This window comes from Nuphar pumila, chromosome 15 (assembly GCF_984573655.1).
Source record: "Nuphar pumila chromosome 15, dmNupPumi1.hap1.1, whole genome shotgun sequence".
Lineage (NCBI taxonomy): Eukaryota > Viridiplantae > Streptophyta > Magnoliopsida > Nymphaeales > Nymphaeaceae > Nuphar > Nuphar pumila.
Window position 1 is genome coordinate 46,077,751 of NC_143263.1, and position 25,204 is coordinate 46,102,954.

At 39.7% G+C, this 25,204-nt stretch overlaps 1 protein-coding gene across 1 annotated transcript; it reads left to right on the top strand.

Moving 5' to 3' along the window:
• Positions 1–1,823: 1,823 nt before the first annotated feature.
• Positions 1,824–13,783, top strand: LOC149815318 (phospholipase D alpha 1-like). Its single transcript, XM_089988450.1, has 3 exons — positions 1,824–2,127; positions 10,134–12,030; positions 13,242–13,783. The coding sequence occupies exons 1-3, from the start codon at positions 2,020–2,022 to the stop codon at positions 13,673–13,675; spliced, it is 2,439 nt and encodes an 812-aa protein (XP_089844576.1). The 5' UTR covers positions 1,824–2,019; the 3' UTR covers positions 13,676–13,783.
• The last annotated feature ends 11,421 nt before the right edge of the window (positions 13,784–25,204 follow it).

The window sequence follows — 25,204 nt, forward strand, 5'->3', positions numbered from 1 at the left end:
CTCACGTAACGAAATCAATGTAAAACAGAAGTGAGAAAACCCATCGAAGAAGACCTTTTACAATACCTCATATCTTCATCACCTCTCATCCTAACATACTCCTCGTCCCCCATTCCTTGACTTATACTTTAATATAATGATTATCTTTCTCTCAAACAAAAAAATGAAGTCCCCACAATTTCATAAGAAAACGCTTCCTAGAAGGAAAGTATGAAACTTCACACTCAGTTTAGAACATGCCTCATTTTTCATATGAAATAGGTTGTTTCCCACAGACTTGAGAGAGACAGTCGGGCCCTTATAGAGTCTTAAGGGAGTGTTTGTTACACCACCACCAGGAAGCCACTTTTCCTTGAAAGGAACACTCAGATGGGAAAGTGCTTCCCCATAGAGGGAGGTGTGAACCCATTTTTGGCTCTACCACGTGTCTCCATATTTACTTAAAAAAAAAAAAAAAAAGACGGCCTCTTAACTATGAAATAGGGCTTCTTTCATAGGAAAGAGCATCAAAATGCCCCCCTAATAAGGGTTCATGTGTTAGACCAGGTGAGAAAATTAGAAATGCCCTTCACATGGACGACACTTTTCCCGAAACAATCATGCGGCAGGGTGGGAAAAGTTTCTCCGAGGGAGACTACAAAAGAATTTCCATCCAAAATCTTCAGTTTCATCCGAAAATGGTGGAGTAATGTGGGGGCACATACATAGGATGAGTGTTTGTTTCGTGTCGGATTGAAAATTGACACATAATATTTGTTATTAGTTTTCACTCGATACAGAACGATTCACTTGAGTATCGATACAGCTGAATCGATGGCCCAACGATTCAGGATCGACTGAAAACATTGGTCTAAATCTCATTTGGGTAAGTGTCTACTTTTTCTTAGACGAATGTGTGGGGGCAGAGCATGTACGGTCTTTAATAATTGAAGCAGTCAACATGAAGAGAGCATCAGCTCTCAGAAAATCGATACGGTTCACTCTTGAATTGGTTATTTTCTAATAAATATAAATATACTTAAAATTATTTTTTAATATTATTTTAATAACTTTAATAAGTGTCATATTCTGATTGACACATTTCATTTTTTATTATTTTTTGGCCGATTCAGAATGATTCATTTGAGTATCGATATCAGCCAATTCACTGAATCGTTGGCCAAATGAGATTGCTAAAAGGAGCTGCCTTGCAAACCATTTATTATTTTCATAAAAACCAAGAAACCACTCCCAGAGTAGGAGACCTTACCGTGCTGGATTAAGCCTGCCAACCTACGGTTGCTTCTCCGATGGCATAAAACCGTGGCTAGTAGGGAGTTACCTTGCTTGTGCTTGAGCAAGAACTTGACGTCAGTGAGATTTGAACCTCAACCACCCGTCTAGCGGCCTAGGCCCCGTCCCACTACGATAAACCCTTTGGGGCTAGGGTACATATACTTAGCCCAGTCAGGTGCCCTACTTGAGCATCTGGTCTTACAAGGATTCCCAAAGCAATGCCTTCCTTGCGGAGCGATGTGAAAATGAGGGTGACTTGCAGGGTGGTGGTCCAGTGCTATTTCCGCAAATTTGTCACAAAGCTGGGGCGTCCAAGTAAAATTGGAACCTATACATACGGAATACGGTTGCAAATACGTATGAGAATGCGACCACTATATAAGCCTTACTGCTGCCATCTAAATGCAACTCGGGATTAGAGCCAAGACTGTTGTGGTTTCTCCGTAGTCTGGAGTCCCTCGCTCTGTCTCCTTCAGTTCAGATACGATTTCTTTTTCTTTTTTTTCATCTCCTTCTCAGGAAGGTTCTCTTGGCTGTGATCTCTCCCCGTTGCTTCGTTTCTTTCTCCAGTTTTTCCTTTTTTTTCTGGTTTTACGTTTGGAATTTGTGGAATCTCCCTTTTGTTTCACGAAAAAGAGATTTTCTTACCGTTTGCATTCAACTCGCCCTCCCGGATCGGGAAATTCGCTGCAAAAACAGTGATCTTTAGGATTTCGGTTTGGTTTCGAGAGAGACCGATCGCTAATGGCGAATATCCTTCTTCACGGTACGCTCCACGCGACGATCTACGAGGCGGACTCGCTCTCGAATCCTCACAGAGCTACCGGAAGCGAGCCGAGGTTCTTCAGGAAAGTAAGATCTTCGCTTTTTACTTGGTTCGGATTTTGGAACTCAGTTGATTCGAGCTTAGGGTCTCTGTGATTTTTTTTTCTTTTTTGTTGGCGGGAGAATGATTATTTGAGAGATCGGAACTGAATGAGGCCTGTTATAATACTCTTAATTTGCAAATTTAGTGTTTTTGGAATTTTCGCCATTTTCTTGCAAGAAAAACAGAACATTTTGACAGATTTCTTTAAATCGAGGGTACTAGTCCTCTTCTGTGAGGGATTGCCGGTATGATTCTGCAATGGGCGCAGATCAGGTCATGCTGAACATGAGCGTTTTTGCTCATGCTGACATCGTGGCCATCCGATTTGCATTTTAAAAAGCTCAGAGGTCAACAAAACCACGTGGCATTCATCCAAAATGCAAACAGACGGCCACAATGTCAGCATGAGCAAAAACGCTCATGTTCAGCATGACCTGATCCGCTTCCAACAGTAGCTTGTTTATTTGGATTTTCCTAGTGCTGAAATTTTGTAAAGAAGGGGCACTCAATGAAAGAATGTCGATTTACTTGAACGTTCGTGCTGAATTACTCGAAATTTTGGTTTTCCTGTGATTGAAGTACGGAACAGAGACCTTAGTGACTAATCATGTCTCTTGCTCTTCTCTTTTTTGGATTCTTTATGATGTTTAATCTTGAGAGTACGTGTCGTAGCAAGATGAGTACAAATGTTTGAGGTGCGCTCGTGCTCGCACACGCATCCACTTAGATTTTGCATATTCAGCACGTGCACATACATTATGGTACGTGCACACGCACATCAATAGTTCATAGATGTAGATTGTAGACTACGATCAGAGAGTCTGAAATACTAGAGTCTGCAGTGTATATGCGTTGTTCTCCCGATATTCTGTATTGTTTAGTGTTCATAGAAGTGATCACTTGATTTCCTGCACTACATTTGGTTAACGCATGTCTGCCTTATCTGAATCCTGGACTCGGAATGCATTGTCGATACTGAATTGGTATCAATTTTCATAAACATCATCATGCCAAATTTCACCCAAATTCTGTATTAAATTGCCCTACGTATGTCACTATGTCAGTTATGGATTTGGATACCTCCAATATCTCAACTGAGCCTGTTAGATGTATCGACCAGATATCCCTGTAACCCATGCAAACCATTGTTGGTGAAACACGATAACAACTATGTAACAGCGACACACTATTTGGGCGGTCGTACCCGTGTCCATACAGGTTTGGGTACCGGATGCACCATGGGTCGGATCCCTCACTGAGCTAAATCGGGTCTAATTCAGATTCAAAACTCAAAAAAAAAATGCCTCCCACCGAAACCCTCAACTCTCTCTCCCTGATCTCGCTCCCAAATCCCTTCCCTCGGTTGTCCCTCATCTTCTCTCCTCTCCATTTCCCTCTCCCTCGGTTCCCCTCTTCCCCCTCTCTGCTTTGAAAAACAAGAGGAAAAATCGGAGAGAAAGGAAAATAGAGCCGAACTATTACCATCAACATTACGAAACAGGTTCAACCAACATTGAACCTGTCGGACAACCAAAAAGGCCCAAGACATGCCAAGGAGCCCCAAAAAAAAAGAAAAAAAGAAAAACAAGATACAAATACAGTTAGTCCAGCATCACCCTAGATCATGAGGGAGCCATGGTGGCAGATTGCGCTGAAGATCAGGGATGCTGATGCGCAAAATGGCGTATACGTCCGCCAAAATAAGGTTCACCAGTTTATTGAACACTGCCGGAATATGTTAAAAAATAGCGTTGTTGCGAGTCATCCATACGGCCCACCAGGATGAGAGAGGCCAAGTTCGTCAAATAATCCGCTATTTGTTGCAATGACGAACTGGCTGAGGACCCCACAACAAATCGTTGGCGAATGATTCCTGAGGCACGTTGACCCCCAGCTTATTCAAGGTCACCTTAAAGATGTTTTGAAAAACATAGCACTCCCAAAAAAGGTGAAACGTAGATTCTTCGGCCGCCTCACACAACGCACATTTACTCAGCAGATGGAATCCGATGGATTTGAGAAAGTTGTCAGTCTACACCCGATCGTGTAAGATTAGCCAAGCCAGGAAACGTGATCTAGGAGTCGGTCCCTTGCCCCAGATCAGGCTCGTCGAGAACCGGTCCACCCCCGAAGGAAGGAGAGCGAGGTAGCTTTCTTTTGAGCGGAAAGATCCGTTCGGAGCAAAGTTGCGTCCAAAGAACTGAGACTGTGAGTCAACATTTCTATTATTTGAAAGAACCGCAGACCATTATTGGATCCATGATCAACGCAGCTTTGGCATTATTCGCTTACGCACGCTTGTAGCCCCCACCAACGACTCCATACCCTCGTATTTAACTAGAAGAACACTTGCACACGGGGACCTAGGTTGGTGTGCAAGTCAGCTCTGCTTCACGACGAGTATCATACTCCTCAGCCTGGGATCCTTGATTCCCAAACCTCCCCTATATAGAGAAAGTCAAAGGGTGTCTAACCCTATCAAGTGACGCTTATTGTTGGGACCTCGCCCAGACAATAGGAAGTTTGCCACTACCCGAGCTAGCTTCTTACTAACCCCCATAGGCATAAGGAACATAGACATAAAAATTCTGGCATAGCATTAAGAATGTGCTTGATGAGAGTCAGTCTACCAGCGATGAAAATGTAGGAAGCTTGTCAGCCCGATATTTTATTCTGAACCCTTTGAAGAGTAGCGCTCCAGGTTGTCGTTATTACACGACTGATCTGAAGCGGCAGACCCACATAAGAAAAGGAGTTTTTCGATACCGAGCACCCAAATATCCGCTGGCCCATGGCCAGCATTGACGGAGGGACATTTACCATGGACAGACAACACTTATCGTAGTTCATGGATAGACCTGGCATCGATAGAAAAAAAAGGACAAACTTGAATCTTAACATTTGTTGGATAGAAGCCCTTCCAAAGATAATTATGTCATCGGCGTATGTCAAGATCTGACTACAACACTCCTGTATATCGAGAGGCACATTTAGACCACACTCCACTGCCCTCTTAACCAAAACCACTAGGCCTTCAGAGACGACGTTGAAGAGTAACGGAGACAGGGGACATCCTTGCCAAAGACCACGACCAAGTTTGAATTGTTTTTCCTTGACCCCATTGATCTGAATCTGTGACTGGGCATTGGTTACCAGCTCATGTACCCAGCTAGAGAAACGCCTACCGAAGCCCAAGTTCGCCAACATGTTGAAGAGTAACGGCCAATGAACTTAGTCGTAAGATTTATGAAAGTCAAGCTTAGGAGTGAAGAAAGGTCGTTGATCTTGAGAGTGTGCAACACTTCTGTGGCCAAAATGAAGGAATGTTGAAGCCTTCTATTAGGAATGAAGGTGAATTGAGCCTCCAAAAAAATCTTAAGAGTAACTGACCGTATCTTATTAGCCAAGACCTTGGCAATAATGTGATATAAACCCCCTAACACTAATATAGGGCAGAACTGCGAGATGTCTGATGTGGCTTCCTCCTTAGAAATAAGCGACATAATGGCTAGGTGAGAATGAACCGGCAATCGGCCGTTGCAATGAAACTCAGCGAAGACACTAAGAATGTCACTCTTAATGCATTGCCAGAATATGCGAAAGAAATCCACCGGATACCCATCAAATCCTGAAGCCTTCCACCCAGACGAATCCCGCACTGCCGATATAATTTCTTCTTCAGTGAACAACCCCTGAATTGAGTTGGAGAGTGCCTGATCCATGGACAAAAATAAAGTCGTACCCATATAGTCACTTGCAGCTTGACTGCAGGAATACAGGTTAGAGAAATAGTTGGTGACAACATGAAGTACCTGATCGCTCGAGAAGGAGACACCGTTGATATACATAGAATGAATCACATGTCTTCGATGCCTATGAGATGCTAAAGAATGAAAGAACCTTGTGTTATCTTCACCCGCTTTAAGCCAAGTCACCCTTGACCGCTGCTTCCAGCGAATCTCATCATTTAGACGCCAAGATTGCAATAGAAAAATCAGCTCGACCGATCTAGCATTGAGGCTTTCAATATCTAATGCATTCATATAGGTTGTATCCAAGAGAGACTGATTGATAGAAGACAGCTCGCGCTTCCAATCCCCTATATTTTGGAATTTACTTATTTTATTGGAGATAAGCCTAGATTTGATGTCGCAAGATAAGCGAAAAAGCTTAATCATGCATCGTGTAGCTGCCTAGACCGTATAGCAAGGTCTACTCCAAGGTTGTTGGACTAACGACTCGAAACCCACCTCCTTAAGCCACCATTGCTCAAATCTGAAGGTTCTGTCGCCGGTGAAGCCTTGGCCCCATCGAATAACAATCTGACTATGGTCCGAGACGGATGGTGAAAGTAGGCAACATGAAATGTCATTAATAGAGCTCAGCAGATTCGACGAAATGAGCACCCTGTCTAGCAGACGGAAGCATGATCTAGATCGCCGATTGGTCCAAGAGAAAGCTTCACCTACATGGGGAACGTGGTACAACCGGTTCATCTGAATAAAGTTTTGGAATCCCCTCATTGAAGCCGAGTAGGTTACCAAAATGCTTGAGTCGATAGGTGACAGAAGGCAGTTGTAATCTCTCATGATAATATGTTGGTCTCTGAATGAAGCAATGACCTTATTCAAGTCCGTCCAAAACTCCTCTCGACGGCTTTGGCGGTGGGGACCGTACACCATTGTGACCACAGTTGGAGTCGTCTTTGGCGGTATGGGAAGAGCGATGGATATGGAAAATGCTCCTTCGTCCACCCATTGTAAGGCTAGAGAATGCTTCCCGAGGATGAGGAGGCCTCCCACATATTGAATCGTAGGCTTGAAGAAGAAATTTGCACCACGCCAGATTTTGGAGACGACGGAGCTTGAGATATCCGTCATCTTTGTTTCACAAAGTGCAATCAGATCGGGCTTTTCTTGACGGATCCAACTCGCCAGGAAAAGACGCTTGGAGGGGCAATTCAGTCCCCGAATATTTCAACACAAGATCTTCATAACTGAAAGTCCAAAAAATTTCGAGGAGTGCGGATCCTCACAGACCGCCTAGGAGAAAGCCGAGACTCGCCGGATGGAGATAGCGAAGGTCGATGACGTCTTCTTATTGGTAGACCACCCCACCTAGTTTGAGATGTGACTCCCCGACCGAAGGAGATTGGGTGCTGACGTTCGTGATACGCCAATCATCTGCGACCAAGGTCGGTAAACTATCTGCGATCGCGGCCAAGGACTCACGCATAATAGAATCGACGCTGAGTAATTGGGGTTGGGTAAGCGCTAGGTCGAGACGTCGAGCTGCTTCGTCCACAGATAGACCCATAATTGATGAAAGATGACTACTCATAGAGTGTGAACCTGCAAGCGATGGATAGACCGAGTTTGAGGAAACCCGCAAGCGACGGAGAGAGAGGAAAATAGAGATAAGAGGGAACGAGAGAGAAAGAGGGAAGAAGAAGAAGAGGACAAGATAGAGGAGGAGGAAGAAAGTTGTGGAGAGAGAGAGAAAAGGATGTGAGGGGATGCATGGATTTCTCTCTTTCTCTTTCTCTTTCTCTTTCTCTTTCTCTTCTTCTTTCTTCTGTTGGTGCTGGAGGAAGAGTTTACAGCAGAATACCTGATGGGTCATGGCAGCTCTCTCTTTCTCTCCATCTAATGTCTTTCATAACACTTGGTTTGCATGATACGGTCTAATGGACCCAAGTCTTATTTGGATCCATTTAGACCTATGCCAAATTCATATTCGGATATGTTTCTCTTTTTTTCTCTCATGTTTTTTCTTTTTTTTTAATGTCTTCCATAACACCTGACATAGGTGTTATATGTTATGATAAGACCTGAGTAATGTCAAGTATGAATTATTCATACCTGGGTCAGACCTGATCTTGATCAATTTCAGCTTAGGTCCGCGTCAAAGCTGACCCATGTTAAAGTCAAAACCCAAGTCTTAGTCCGATCAGATCCGGATCTGTTTTAACCTAGTTTTGAATCAGACCTATGTTAAAGCTGACTCAGATCCAAATTAGACCTATGTCAGTCCAAACAATATATATATATATATATATATATTTGTGTCCCCGTACCTAAAGTTTTTAGAATTGTTGTGTCGTACCCTCCGAACCCATACCGGTAGGGTAACAACATAGACATCATACATTGCATGAACACTTATACAATCAACACATGCCCATGACTTTCATTTTTAGATATTCTCGAGTTTTTTTTTTCTTAGTTGTATTTATTGATATGCTTGAGTCTTGAATTAGTTCATAGCTGTTTATAATTTGGAGTCTTAGGCATACAACGTGCATAGTGGCGGATCCAAGATTTTGCTTAAAGGGGGAAATTTTTTTATAATAAGATAAAAATAAAATAGTTTAAAATAAGATTATTTATGTGCCTCGTCCCATATAAAAACATCAAATTGGAACACCCAGCATCTCAGAAATAAAGATAAAAAAATTGACCAGATTCATGAAATACTAAAAGAATCGGTGAAATGGGTAAGCACAAAATTTCAAAAAACTCAAATTTCAAATACATAAATTGATAAACCAAGCAATCAAGCATTGTTTTCAAATACATAAAGGTCTTTCGATGGATGAAAAGTTCAAAATTTCGGTGTTTTCTGGCATCCGAGGCTTCATCGAGTGTTGTGACAACCACCCATATAACGGAAAACCAACAGTCAGAAGATTTCATGTAGGTTTCATGAGGCTTTCATTCGATTAACAATAACCAAACGCTTCAATCTAGTATGGCTTCAAAGAAAACACTAGACTTTGGGGTTGTGTCGGAGAACTTACCGTAAAATGATTTTTTATGAACTAACTAGGATTCTTCAACCGGCTCTTCGGGTAAGGGCTTCCTGCCACCAAAGAAACTTACTTCTGGCACTTGAAAACAAAAAAAATGGGTTTTCAGAGTCCTATATATCTGGGTTTTTTACTACCCATTAGAGAGAGAGTACCAGAACTAGTCCGCAACGGCTTCCAACTCAAGAGCTCAATGGAGATAGAGGGATCGAGAATGTCATCCCTTATCAACCGATCTCAGCTCATCCCTTATCAGCCGATCAGTGAGAAACCATAAGAACAAAAATCATACCGATCTCGGCTAAAAAAATGCCATTTCTTATCAACCGATCTCGGCTAAAAAAATGTAGTTTGGACCGTTAATCTTATATACATAAATGCACACATAAGAACAAACATCATACAATAAAGAAAGGAAACAAAAAACAAAAAGTTCCCTCTTTCACTAGGGTTTGACAACACCTCGAGGCTCTACAAACTAAAGCCCATCTGGTGAACTTTGAGTTCACTGCCCATTGAAATGTCATTCCCAATTCCCCACCTCCCAGGAAATTTTCAAAACTTCAGCATGGGCTCCAGCCCCTCCTCGCACCCCTGATCCGCCCCTGCATGTGCACAATGATGCGTGTGCATGCGTGCACGTATGTACTTTGTAATGCATCTTAAAGTCACCTTTTCTTGTTCATAATTTTGGAACAAGTGAATGGAAAGGAGATTCTATTTGTGCAATCAATTAAAAGGTTAATGCCAAAAGGTTTTCTACAATCACACTATTGTCCATTGACTGATCATGGCATATTAATTTATCCTGTGAACTTTGGTTTTGTTTCTTATTGTAAAACCTTGATGGGTGAGAGTGGAGGAGTTTAACTTATGCATCCCTTCCACAGAAAATGGTACATATCACTAAATGATCCTTGCAATTTTATTATATACTACTTGTTTACTTTTGTTCTTCATTGTGTTTGCAACTGGAAATTTGGAGACCATCGCTAAGCAAACAGTCTCAAAGAGCGGCCTTTCAAAACGTCTTTCATGGATCAGGAGGGTATCGTTTTGCCGCCCTAAGGTTTCATGACATTCTATTTGAGCCTCAATTTCTTTAGTTATATATTTTGTTGATGCTTCATTGTTTCTTTCTTTTTGTGATTCGTTATTTACTCTTGGCAAATCCTTTTACAGTTTGTTGAGGGCATTGAAGAGACGGTTGGATTGGGCAAAGGTGGTAGCCACCTTTATGCAACTATAGATTTGGAGAAAGCCAGGGTTGGCCGAACCAGGATCATACACAATGAACCTGTTAACCCCCGATGGTATGAATATTTTCACATTTACTGTGCACATATGGCTGCCGATGTGATCTTCACCATAAAGGAAGAAAACCCCATTGGTGCATCATTAATTGGAAGGGCCTACTTGCCGGTTCAAGAGGTCCTAAATGGCGAAGAAGTGGACAGATGGCTGGATATATGCAATGAAGACCGTATGCCCATTGGTGGAGGAGCTCGGATCCATGTTAAACTCCAGTTTTTTGATATCTCTACTGACCGATCATGGTCAAGGGGGATAAGGAGTGGTAAGTTCCCTGGTGTGCCATTTACATTTTTCCCTCAGAGACGAGGATGTAAAGTTTCCCTTTATCAAGATGCTCATGTGCCTGACAATTTCGTTCCTAAGATCCCTCTCGCAAATGGGAAATTCTATGAGCCCCATAGATGTTGGGAAGATATCTTTGATGCAATTAATAAGGCAAGCCACTTGATTTACATTACTGGATGGTCTGTGTATACTGAGATCACGTTGATTAGGGACTCGAAGAGGCAGAAGCCAGGAGGAGACGTTACTCTTGGTGAGCTTCTTAAAAGAAAGGCAAATGAAGGTGTGAGAGTTCTTATGCTAGTTTGGGATGACCGTACCTCCGTTGGTTTGCTTAAGAAGGATGGGCTAATGGCTACACACGACGAGGAGACAGCAAATTATTTCAGGAATTCGGAAGTTCATTGTGTATTATGCCCTAGAAATCCTGATGATGGTCGAAGCTTTGTGCAGGATCTGCAGATCTCTACCATGTTCACCCATCATCAAAAGATTGTGGTGGTGGACAGTGAAATGCCTAATCGAGGAAGTCAGAGGAGGATTGTAAGTTTTATTGGTGGCATTGATCTTTGTGATGGTCGATATGATACTCAATATCACAGTCTCTTCAGAACTTTGGATACTGCTCATCATGATGATTTCCATCAGCCCAATTTTGTTGGTGGTTCAATCAAGAAGGGGGGGCCTAGAGAGCCATGGCATGACATACATAGTCGCCTTGAAGGGCCAATTGCATGGGATGTGCTGTGCAACTTTGAGCAGAGGTGGAGGAAGCAGGGTGGAAAGGATTTGCTAGTTCCTCTAAAAGATCTTAGTGACATCATTATCCCTCCATCTCCAGTCACTTACACTGAAGACAGAGAAACTTGGAATGTGCAGTTATTCAGATCGATTGATGGAGGTGCTGCTTTTGGCTTCCCAGAAACTCCTGAGGATGCTGCTAAAGCTGGGCTGGTTAGTGGGAAGGACAACATCATTGACCGAAGCATTCAAGATGCTTATATAAATGCTATCCGTAGAGCCAAGGATTTTATCTACATTGAGAACCAGTACTTCTTGGGGAGCTCATTTGATTGGATGGCTGATGGCATTAAGCCTGAGGATATCGGTGCTCTGCACCTAATACCTAAGGAGCTCTCTTTGAAGATTGTGAGTAAAATAGAAGCTGGAGAGGGGTTTGCTGTCTATGTTGTGGTGCCAATGTGGCCAGAAGGAGTGCCTGAATCTGCTTCAGTTCAAGCAATTCTTGATTGGCAAAAGAGGACAATGGAGATGATGTATACGGATGTTGCTCAGGCTCTACATGCTAAGCAGATCGAAGCAGACCCAAAGGATTATTTAACTTTCTTCTGTATTGGGAATCGGGAGACAAAGAAGAGTGGTGAATATACACCTGAGGAATCACCAGAGCCAGATACTGACTATATTAGAGCTCAGCAAGCAAGAAGATTTATGATATATGTTCATTCCAAGATGATGATTGGTAAGATATCTCTATCCTGTAGACAATTCGTTCCTTTCATTTCATCAGCTGAACTTTTATTTGTTGATTGCTTACTACATCAAAGGTTCTTATTATTATTTGTTTGTTCTAAACTGAACTCATGAATATCATCAATATACCTTCCTAACATTTTAAAATTGGAAGAGGTTCATCCCTGTTAAAATTAAGAAAATCCATTTCTCTATTGAGAACTTTGCTTTTAAAAGTTCTTCCACCATGAGATATTTCTGAGATGCATCTATTGAATGACTAATTTATCAAGTCATTTCCCATCATGCCTGTTAGATGAGGAAATTCCATTTCTCTTTTAAGAACTCTTGGTTTGCTTTGAAAAGTCCTATCATGAGATATTTCTGAGATGCAGTTTACCGGATGTCTAATTTGCATTTCTGAATGTGCACTAGACAAATATCATGTTTCTTTATGTAATGCCTGACTTTCACAGGATTAGTGATCTGTTAACTTTGTAGTTTTCAGAAAAGCGAATCTCTTCAGGATTGTGTGGATCCTATGAAATGGTAATACACTCATTGGGCCTTGTATTAAAATTTCGTTGAAGAGCTCTTGTCTCTCCCCTTTTCTTCGTAAGTTTTCAGAACGGCACCTAACTCTGGCATAATCCAGAAATGCATCTAATGTTTGGATATTTTCAAAAGGCAAAAAAAAAAAAATCATTTTTAAATCTCAATGCAGTAGCACTAACCTATCTTGGCTGATACAAAGATATTACCATTTTACCCTCGAGGAATTTGAATGCCAGCCTTGGTATGCAAGGCTTATGAATTAAGATGGGTTTTGTTTTGATATCTTCCTCCTTTAATTTTTTATTTTATTGTTCTATATTTGTCCACATGCTACACCAAATTGGTTCAACTTATAGAACAGGGAGTTCAAAATTTGGTGCAGAGAGAAATTGTGATGAGTAAATTTTTAAGATCACATGATGAGATTTCTCTGCATATTTAATGCCAAAACTGTCCATAAGTTTGCTTGATTAACCATAACAAAATTTAGGTGCATTTTAAAAGCATTGATCCATTTTTTGTTTATGCAGAAAACTTAGGTGCCAGTTTGAAAAATACCCTCTCTTGGAAGCAAATTTCTCATGAAAACTTGGATTTATGTTCTCAACTGCAGTACTAACCTGTGAATGATAAAAAGCTTATATCATGATCTCCATTTCTTCGCAGTTGATGATGAGTACATAATCATTGGATCCGCCAACATAAATCAGAGGTCCATGGATGGAGCCAGAGACTCTGAGATCGCCATGGGCGCCTACCAACCATATTATCTGGCAACTAGAGAACCAGCCAGAGGACAAATCCATGGCTTCAGAATGTCATTGTGGTATGAGCACCTTGGCATGCTCGATGATCTGTTTTTGCAGCCACAGAATGTAGCATGTGTCCGCAAGGTTAACAGAATCGCATACAAATATTGGGATCTGTACTCCAGTGAGAACCTTGACCGAGACCTTCCTGGCCACTTGCTTAGTTACCCAGTTGGAGTTACAAACGATGGCAAAGTCACTCAGTTACCAGGATTCGAGTTCTTCCCAGACACCAAAGCTCGCATTCTGGGAGGAAAGTCTGAATATTTGCCGCCAATCCTCACTACATAAGAGAGTGGAACTAGGTAACTGCTATCGAACCATTTCAGTTTCTTACGTTTTCATCCTAGCAGAAAGTTTTAAATTTGAAATAATGATCAGAAATTGTTTAAAATTGCCAAATTGTTGTTAGATATCTCTGTAGAAAATGTTTTTAAGTCCATGTATATGATGACGGTGATCACCTGTGTATATTTTCATGGTGCTTGATGTGACTTGAGCCTGTTAATTGACTGCCAATGTCCATAAGCTTTCTGACTTTGTTCATGCTAGATCTTTATATCTCGTTCTTCGCTTTTTGCTTGTGCAATATGCTGAAATGTGACCACAGGGGATTCATATACCCAAAAACAAAACCACTAGTAAATGAAGGGGTAAGCTCACTGAGTTTTACGCTGTCAGCGGCAGGCAAAGCCACGGCTAGGTCTATGATCCTTGGGGTAGTTTCTCTGTGTAAATATATAATAAAAAAGAAAAGAAAAAAGGGATGGGCAACAAGGAGCCGGCGGGAGGCTCATCGTTGTTTTTTAGCGATTGAGAGTAGGCCCCCTATACCTATTATAAGAGTGTGGACACGGGATGACCTGTTTCAAGCCTGCACGTGCCACCTATGACCCAGTTTTAGACGTCGGCCTGCCTAACCACCCCTGTGGACAGCTAATGGGATTGGTGAGGAGCCTTAGTTGCTGTCGATCCACGTGATGACATTCGTCTGCGTGACTGCTTTGCTGACCGCCTTTTCGAGTGCGGATCAAGTCAGGGTGCCCCTGGTGGTATCGCTGTCAGGGGTCCCTTTAAAACTGTTCATCCATGAGATGAATGCCACTCCCGTCCATTCGAGCTCTCTCTCTCAATATATATAGTAACCCGTATCATCAAACGCATAAAATGTTTTGGATGATACATCTGGCTCAGGTGTCGCTATCACGCTTGCATCAACAATGAAAAGTACTTTTAACAGCAGTCGCAACTCCGTTTAACAGTTTTTTTTTCTGCTCAGGGTATTAGCGGCGGTTTCTGGCCTAATGCCTGTTTTCTTACTGACATTAACGAACGAGTGTTGTTTGACGTTCGTTCGACAATTGCCTGTTTGATGTTATGGGCAATCGTATATATATATATATATATATATATATATATATATATATATATATATATATATATATATATATATATGATACAGTGTTTGCGGAGCACCTACTCTCCTTTATTAGTGGTTTGGTCTCAAAAGATATTGCACTTTAAATATGCATGCAGCTTATACTTTCTAAATTGTCACTAAAAAATAGGGTTTACTTTCTTAAATGACTCTCTCTCTCTCTCTCTCTCACACACACACACACACACACACATGATATCACATGCATCCACGCCCAACGACCTTTGACTTCAAAAAAAAAAAATCGTTTTGTAAAGTCTCTTGTTAACGCCTACGTGCACCCTACACTAGTTTGGCTAACACCTACACCCTACACTAGTTTACAAAAGTTCATCAAAAAATATAAAACTTTTGTTACACAACAAATTTGAAAAAATAAAAATAGTTTCACACATTATACGGAAAAGAAATACAATGTATGTAGGCTCTGTTGTGAATGAACATAGATGCATGTGCTCACATGCCATGTTATGTGAGAGAGATAAAAAGTAATCCCTATTTTAAATGCTCGGTTTTCTTTTTAATGAGAATTTGTAAAGCATGCAGCAGCTACCATTTAAATATACACTGCATATTTATTGTGCAGCACAATCATATTTAAAGTGCCTCATAATAGTTGGGTCTCAAAAGATCCAATAGTTAATAAAAAAAGATTTGGTGTTTATGGAGTTTATGGAGCGCGCGCGCACACACACACACATACACACACACATATATATATATATATATATATATATATATATATATATATATATATATATATATATATATAACCGACGGATGGATGACCACAGTAAAAAACAACACAAAAAAAAAGACAAAAACATGAATTTGCACGTCTTTGCCTCAGTTTTTGACTGCCGCTAAAGTACCCAGCAGAAACTGGACCTTCAGGGGCGGTTGTAAAGAGAATTTTTTGCTTTTTTTTGGGCGCTGGGGCCAGCACCATTCCACTTTTGCTGCTTATATATATATATATTGGTAGCTGCCTAACCCTTATGTGCACAGCTATCTACCGGACACTTAGCATTTTTTTTCGCAAAACAAAATGCACAAAATGCTGAAACAGCGTAAAAAATGCCAAAAAATAGCTTAAGTCCTTTATAGGTTTCAACAGCTGTTTCGAGCACGGCTAATTCTTTTTCAACATGAAAAAAACTTCCCTTCCATGTTTTTTCTGCTGGTCGTCCATCATGCTCTGCAATGGGCAGCCAACGCGATCCCGTAGACAGCTGCGCACCTAAGAGTGCCACAGCTACCACTTTTTCTATATATATGAATTCGGATTAAGTTTAAATCTAATCCAAACCCACATATTTGGGTATAAAAGAAGAGAGGAAGGGGGCAAAAGGGTTTTGCCTCTCTCTCTCATACTAGAAGAAGAAAAGGGAAGAGGAGGCAGGTACATCTCTCTACCGCCCCTTCTTTATTTTTTCCCCTTTTCCTCTCTTCTTGGTTCTTCCTTCTTTTTCTTTTTCGTTTTAGCTTTCTCCTCCTTCCTCTTCTTTTCTCTCCTTTTCACTCTTTCTCCTCCTCCATCTGCGCCAGTGGCATTGAGATAAGAAGAGAAACTAAAAAAAAAAAGAGGGTTTGAGGATGAGCTGGGCCGGGTCCAGACCCGACCTGGCCCATGCCGCACTGGGTGCACAGGGGTACCTGCCTCCCCGATGCACCCATGTGACATAGGTTGTATGGTTTCCATCCAACCTTCTCTCTGTTGTTGAGATGGGACGAAGGATAAAATTAATGGAGAATAATTTGAACTTGCACGCGAAAATGGATCACTGCTAGATTCCATTCAATTTGGATATTAAAGTGGATTCTACTGTTAGATGTAGTAAGCTCTATGTGGGATTAGGGGCCATGCAAATTAGATACAGTTGGATCTAAGTTAATCCAAATCTCAAATTTGGGTAATGTAACCAGTAATGAGCTTGGATGATAATCAGATCCAATGAGTTATGGTTGTTAGCGCCCAGTAATAGAGAACTGAAATAGGCTCTTTATATGTAAATAGCGGAATTGGATTAGGTTTGATCTGAACTTGATCCGAATTTGAACAAAATCTAACTAAGCAAATTCAAATCTAACCTAAATACCCATCCACTCCTTATTTTAAAGATTTGAGGCTTCGATCAAGCCCTGGTCTTATCAAGCTGAATTATAAATGGGTCAGGCTGGGCTCTTTAAGCCCAAGCTACTAAATGAGTTGGTCAGGCTGAGCTCCATTGAGTTGCCACTTTACTACTACCCCAGCCCATAACTTTTTTTCTTTTTTCCATAACAGAGCTGGGGGAATTAGGGCCCCCTCCTTTTTAGAAATAGCGTTAAGCCAACTCAAACCGGCCATGGGCCTGTTCATACTACCAGGCAGTTATGCAACCACCCATATACCAGTGGGGTTCGAACTTGCAAGTTCACATCCCATGGTGACTTGCACAAACTGCTCCCACCAGACAGTCGGAGCCCCAGTTGGTCCTGGGCCCATACTTAGTTGGACTGACCCAGCCCATCTTGGCTCCAGTATCCAACTGCCCATAGGATACCCGGAATCCGAGGTCTACCCCTACACACAAGTGAGAAAGGGCATTGCCGGACCGGTTTGAGGCCATATGAAAACTTGCTAGTGGATGCTGAACCAATATTATTGATTTATAGACGTCTACGTTCATTCTAATTAGTTCAGGTAAAGTGAGACTTTTGTTGACAAATTGGAGTGGATTCCATTAGCCTTATTATATATCAATATATCTAAACTAGCGTGGATATAATTATGGAACCCCTTTTTGGAGAACAGAGGCCAAAACTTCAAGGGACATGATACTAGTAAGTTCTATTTCCAAATTCAGGAAAAAGCTTGAGAGAGGAGAGAGAGATTGCTTTAGTGAGATCTTCATTGATCTGAGAGTCAAATCAAGGGTGTGGTCCAATGCCTTGATCTGCATGAGCCCCTTTCATGGTTAATATCTCTAAGCACATGTCAGTCAAGTTGGCATCTTCAGTACCCAGCGCAACCCAATGGGCTTGCCATGCATTGACCATGACATAACTGGGTCCGATGGCTGGATCGGATCTCCTCTCCTCCTGAACGTGCCAAACACACTTGGCAGTCCTTTTTTTCTTTTTTAAAGGCAAGCTGGGTTTAGGCAAGCCGCAGACCCCAGTTATTATTCAACGTGCCACTGGGGTTTGAAACTGCAATGTCCCACCACAAGGAGACGTGCACTGACAGCTCCTACCAATCACGCAGAACCCCATTGGTAAAACACTTGGCAGGCCTGGTTTGTCTGTCCAACAAACATTAAAATTTAGCCTGACCAGATGCCCACTCTTAGGCCACATATAATATAACGAGGCTGGGAAAAACAGAAAACAAGATGGCGAAAAAAATAATTAAGATGGTCCATTATGAGGCTGGGAAAAACAGAAACAAAGATTGCAAAAAAAAAACATACCTAGACCCACATTTCGTTTTCAGTTCAAGACCTCCAGTGTTTGGTGTCTAATATAACAACGTAGCAATCACTTTCTCTAGCATTTCTCCATTTGTTTTTGGGAAAAAGATGAGAGTACGAAATGCCTTTCAAAAAAGAATACGAAATGGAGAAGGGTGACTCAATTACCGAGGAATTGAAATTCTATGTTGTATGTTTGGAAGCCGATTGACAAAAGTACATTCCACCCAAAATGAAGAGTAAAACACTTCAACAGTAAATTCTGTAATGAGAACACACGTTTCTTTCAAGTTCCAGCGGCGAGTCTAAGGGTGTGTTTGATGATGCATCCAAGATTGGACAGAACAGAAGAATATAACAGATGGAATTAGGGATGGCAATGGACCAGGGCGGGGGTGGGGGCGGGGGCGGGGGCGGGGGACAGGGTCTCCACCCCCGCCTCGTGTCAAGATTAGAACCTCCATCCCCGCACGGGGATGGATTTTAACCTCCACCCCCGCCTTCATCCCCATTTCATGTCCTCCATCCCCGGTTCAAACGGGGGATGAGGCGAGGCGGGGCCCCGTTTCCCCGTAGTCTATTGCCATCCTTTAGAAGGACTGGGGATGGGGCGGGGCGGGGCGGGGCGGGGCAGGGAAAAGTGTAAGTCCATCCCCGCCTCCATCCCCAAACAGGGATGGATTTTAACCTTCGTCCCCGTCTCCATCCCCATTTCATACCCTTCATCCCCGGTCCAAACAGGGTGAGGCAGGGCGGGCCCCCACTTTCCCCCGGTCCACTACCATCCCTAGATGGAATGCATGTTATGTAACAACTCTATTGTACTACTGCGTCAAGTGTTTGTTTCAACTGGACTAAAAGTTGTGTTTCTCGTGTACACCACTTGGTTTTTATGTTGTGCGGTCAACTTGGACACATATGGATAACTTCGTTTTGGATTGTGCGACTCGTTCCGCTCAATCATATAAGCATTTTACCATTTTTATTATGGATTTTAGCTCCAGATATGGATCTTGGATTAGATCTAAAATCTAAAAAATGTTTAAAATTTGGATAATTTGAGAAAAAACAAGAATTTATATATTTTATATATAAATGCTTTAATCAGTTTCATATTGGATCTAATTATAAAAGTTTATCAAAAAATATGGATCTCAAATTGGATCAAACTATGAAAAAATGTTTAAATTTTGGATAATTTGAGAAAAAATAAGACTTCATATTTTTTTATATGCAAATGCAAAATCCATAAATAAATCATAAAAACCCTAAAATAGAAAAAAATGGATCATAAATAAACCATAAATAAACTGTAAACTATAAGTAAAATAAACTATAAAATCAAAGAAACCATAAAATTAAATATAAAAAGCCTTAATTTATCAAAGAAAAACAACCCTAATCAATTACAAGAAAAGTTCTAATCAAATTAAGTATAAGAAGCCCTAATTAAAGAAATTTGATTCAACACCCTAATCAAAGAAAATAAAAATCCTAATCAAATTAAATATTAAAAATCCTAATTAAAGATATTTGATTCAAAGCTTTAATCGAAGAAAATCAAAGAAAAAATATCCAAACAAATCAAATGAAAGCCTTGATAAAATTAAATAATAAAAACTCTAATTTGAGATATTTGATTCAAAGCCCTAATCAACAAATATTAGACAAAAACCAAAATCAAAGAAAATCAACCAAAAATCTCTAATCAAATCAATGGAATTTTTTTAATAAAACTAAATATAAAAGCCCTAATTTAAAAAAAAAATATTCAAAGCTCTGACCAAAGAAATTTCTTATTTAGAGCCCTAATTAGCACTACAAGAATTATGTGGATTAGTGACGGATGTTATCCGACGCTAATCCATCGCTGAACTATTTTGTGACGAATTAGCGACAACGTAGCGATGGATAGTGTCCGTCATAATTTTCTGATCGCTAATTAGCGACAAAACTGATGTCACTATTTTCATTGCTAATTCACGACGGATTAGTGAATGTCATGATCCGACGTTAATTCATCGCTAAATAAGGACTGATCTGATTTTGCGACAGATACATATCCGTCGCTAAAATTTAATGACGAATATGTATTTGTCTCTAATATTCGTTGCCCATTTAGTGGTGGATTAATGATGGATAAAATCTCATCGCAAAACATCGGTTGATTCAGTTTTTGAGACAAATAAATATTTTTCCCTAATCTGTCACTAAATTGGCGACGGATATTAGCAACGGATAATATTTGTCACTAATCTATCACAAATTTTTTTAAAAAAATTAAAATATAAATATCGAGAAAAAATTTCTCGTAATACAATTTATATAACTTGTTTATAAAAAACAAAGTACACATAAAAAATACATAGTGAAACAAATTTAACAACCCAGTATAATCATCGTCAAGTTTTAATTAGTTACAAGTGAACATATATAAAGAGTTTTGTTTGAAACAATAAGTACGTGAAACAAATTCAACACATGAATCTAATCCTCGCCAAGATTCGGAGCATCATCATCTTCATTGCCTCAATTTATCCCTTCATTCATACCTCCATCAGCTCCGCTACGCTGATCATCTCCAACATCCTACAAGAGAACCAAAATGTTAGTATTGATAAAAAAAATATAATGATCTAAATTATATGCAATGCACCTAATCTAAGGCAATTAAAGTAACATGGCTGAATGACACATAGACTAGCAATAAAGTGGAGGACATTAACAGAATTCAGAGGTTGTCAAAAAACTTTTATAGTGATTCAATCATGCATATATGTGTTATAAGGCAGTAAAAAAAAATCATAGTGAATCAATCATGCATATATGTGTTCTAAGGTTGTCAAAAAAAATTATAGTGATTCAATCATGCATATATGTGTTCTAAGGTTGTAAAAAAAAATTCATACTCATTCAATCATTTATATATTTGTTCTAAGGCTGACAAAAAAAATTCATAGTGATTCAATCATGCATATATGTGTTTTAAGGTTGTCAATAAAAGTAAAGTTTATAGTGATTCGATCATGCATATATGTGTTGTAAGGTTGTCAAAAAAAATACATAGTGATTCAATCATACATATATGTGTTCCAAGGTTGTCAAAAAAAACCATAGTGATTCAATCTTACATATATGTGTTCTAAGGGTGTCATAACAATTTTATATTGATTGAATCATGCATATATGTGTTCAAAAGGTGTCAAAAAAATTTATAGTGATTCAATCATGTATATATGTGTTTTAAGGTTGTCATATAAAATTCATAGTGATTCAATCATGCATATATGTGTTCTAAGGCTGTCATAAAAATTGTATAGTGATTCAATCATGCATATATGTGTTTTAAAGGTGTCAAAAAAAATTATAGTGATGAAATCATGCTTATATGTATTCTAAGATTGTCAAAAAAATTCATAGTGATAAAATCATGCTTATATGTGTTCTAAGGTTGTCAAAAAAAAATCATAGTGATGAAATCATGCTTATATGTGTCCTAAGGTTGTTAAAAAAAATTTATAGTGATGAAATCATGCATATATGTGTTATAAGGCAGTCAAAAAAAAATCATAGGGATGAAATCATGCTTATATATATTCTAAGGTTGTCAAAAAACTTTCATAGTGATTCAATCATGCATATATGTGTTATAAGGCAGTCAAAAAAGTTCATAGTGATGAAATCATGTTTATATGTGTTCTAAGGTTGTCAAAAAAAATTCATACTGATGAAATCATGCTTATATGTATTCTAAGGGTGTCATAAAAATGTTATAGTAATTCAATCATGCATATATGTGTTGTAAGGCTGTCAAAAAAATTCATAGTGATTCAATCATGCATATATGTGTTCTAAGGCTGTCATAAAAAATGTATAGTGATTCAATCATGCATATATGTGTTTTAAAGGTGTCAAAAAAATTAATAGTGATTCAATCGTACATATATGTATTCAATCATGCATATACTAGCTTGAAATCTAACGACATAAAACAAATGACATAAACTATATTCTAACAAATAAAAATGTTATTTGGGTCAGTTACATAACTCTTGATCTTAGCATGGATATGACATGTTCATGAAATGTTAAAGATTTAAAGGTTCTACATGAATCAGTGTTTAAACTATGCATGTACATTGATAATTCAATATTTTTGTATGTAACACCATCACATCATATTTATATACATCACAAGGATATTTAGAGAGATGAAATCACATTCACAAATACGATACATTCATTTTAAGCATGTTTTCATGATACAATTTCACATGGAATGCATAATCAAATCGAAAATAACTTCATGCAAGCATGAATAGTCATGTCAAATATTGCAATACATTCAAATTATTCATATCACAACAATGTCAAACATGTACCTGCAACAAACACACTTCAATATCCCGGTAAATACTACCATGCCTAGCATGAAATCTGAACTACACAAATAAGAGCACTTCTATTCTCATATATTCAAATCATAGTCAACATGATCTCCAAACTTCAGCAAAACAGTCATAGATATCCACAACTAAGTGAGTATGTGAGCAGAAAAGTATTGCATCCAACAAAGTAAATAACATGTGATGTGCTTACATCACTTACTCATCATGGGTATTTATCTGATTTGCATGCTTTTGCATTTTTATTTTTATTTTCTTTCTTTTTGCATGGTGTTTTAAGCCGCATGCGATACTTAGCATTAAGCATCACGCATTTTGCTCTGCTATGCACCTGCAATGACAAAGACTGTCGGCCAATGACAAAGACATAGACAAAGGGCTTCGTCCCGCCCTGCTTGACAAAAGGAGAACATGACAGGGGGTAGAGCCCCCTCCCTCTGTCGACAGAAGAACCACTCAGGTAGGGGCTTCGCCCTCCCTGCCCGACGAGAAAAGACAATAGTAGAGAGGCAGAGCCCCTGCCGGTTGGAGAAACAAAGTGGACATGAGCTGAGGGGCTCCGCCCTCTGCCAACTAAAAGAACTAAGGACAGGGAGTTCCGCCCCCTGCCGACCGAATGAAAACAAAGAACGGGGGAGGGGCCAAACCCCTCCCTCGTAACCCAAGCAACAGGGAGGGGGTCTCGGCCCCTCCCTTACAAAGAAGGAGAAACGAGAGGGGGCTGAGCCCCTCCCTCAAAATCGAAGAAAATGAAGACATAGAGAACAAGAAGGGGGTCTCAGCCCCTCCCTTACGAAGAAGGAGAAATGGGAGGGGGTTGAGCCCCTCCCTCAAATATTCTTTTGGTAGGAAATATTCTTTCAGAAGGGAGGTCGAAGAATGTTTCCTATCAAAAAACATAGTTTAGAAAAACTCTCTCAAAGAGATATTTTCTCTCTTTTGAAAGGGTTAAAAAAGCAGTATAAATTTTTTTTTTACTTTGTATCACTTTTCCTACATCTTTCCCACTTCAAAACGTGCCCTAAGAGTGTATTTCCATGCTGAGAAAGAGGGCTCCACCTCTTCTGCTGATTTGGAGTCGGATGACCCTCCCCCTCGCCACCACGAGAAGCCCTTGTTTGCATTGCCATAGTAGGGCTTGCTAAAATGCATGGGTTCCCATGCGTTTATGTGGAAACCCCCAGGTTTTGGGGCATGCAAACGCCCCCTATCTAGTAGTTGATTATAGACAAAGTTGACATTGGGATGCCTACCTATGTGACACCAGCCAATCACATGGCAGCATTTTGAGTGGGACCTGCATTCTGTTGCTGTGAGGCGAGAGGGTTGTGTATGTTCGCCCCCGATGATTCACTGAATCCCACGTCCGTGTTCGGGGGATCGAATGAGCGCCACGTATTCATGCACATGGGGCTCGTATTCCCGTGTATGTTGACATAACTTTGCATCGGACTCTGGTGCTGTTGCAAAGACTTAATCACCCTTATTTGCTTTTCTTGCCCTGAAATGACGGTTCGAGGAAATGACAAAAATATCCTTCATTCAAAAGTTGTGAAACGACGGGTGGGGAAAAGGACAAAAAAGTCCTCCTTCCAGAAAGTTTGATGTTAACCATTTAAAGTGGAGACGTTCGCCTGCGCCATCTGCTGTAACAGTGCTCCCATTATCAACGTTCCAGTGTTACAAAACATTCCAGTGTCTTCTCTTCATTACTGCTTTCGTTAGGCATCCTACACTCTGGCAGTCTGAAAAGCATTATAGTGATTCACTCATGCATATATGTGTTCTATTGCTGTAAAAAAAAAATCTTAGACATTGAATCATGCATATATTTGTGATTAAATATATGTGTTCTAAGGTTATCAAAAAAAATCATAGTGATTCAATCATGCATATATGTGTTCTAAGGCTACCAAAAAAATTTCATAGTAACTCAATCTTGCATATATGTATTCTAAGGCTCTCATAAAAATAAATCATAGTGATTCAATCATGCAAAAAAGTGTTATAAGGCTGTCAAAAAAATATCATAGTGGTTCAATATTGAATATATGTGTTCTGAGGTTGTCAAAAAATAAATAATAGTGATTCAATCATGCATAAATATGTTCTAAGCTTTTGAAAAAAAAATTATAGTGATTCAATCATGCATATATGTGTTTTACTGCTGTAAAAAAATTTTATAGTGATTTAATTATGCATATATGTGTTCTAAGTTTGTAAAAAAAAATTATAGTGATTCAATCATGCATATATGTGTTCTACGGTTGTCAAAAAAATTCTAGTGATTCAATCTTGCATATATTTGTTCTAATGTTGTCAAAAAAAAATCATAGTGATTCAATCAAGCATATATGTCTTCTAAGGTTGTCAAAAAAAATTCATAGTGATTTAATCAAGCATATATATGTTCTAAGTTTGTCAAAAAAACTTCATAGTGATTCAATCATGCATATATGTGTTCTAATGCTTTCAAATAGAGAAATGACAATAATGATTTCAAAAGACAAGTGGAGGTGTC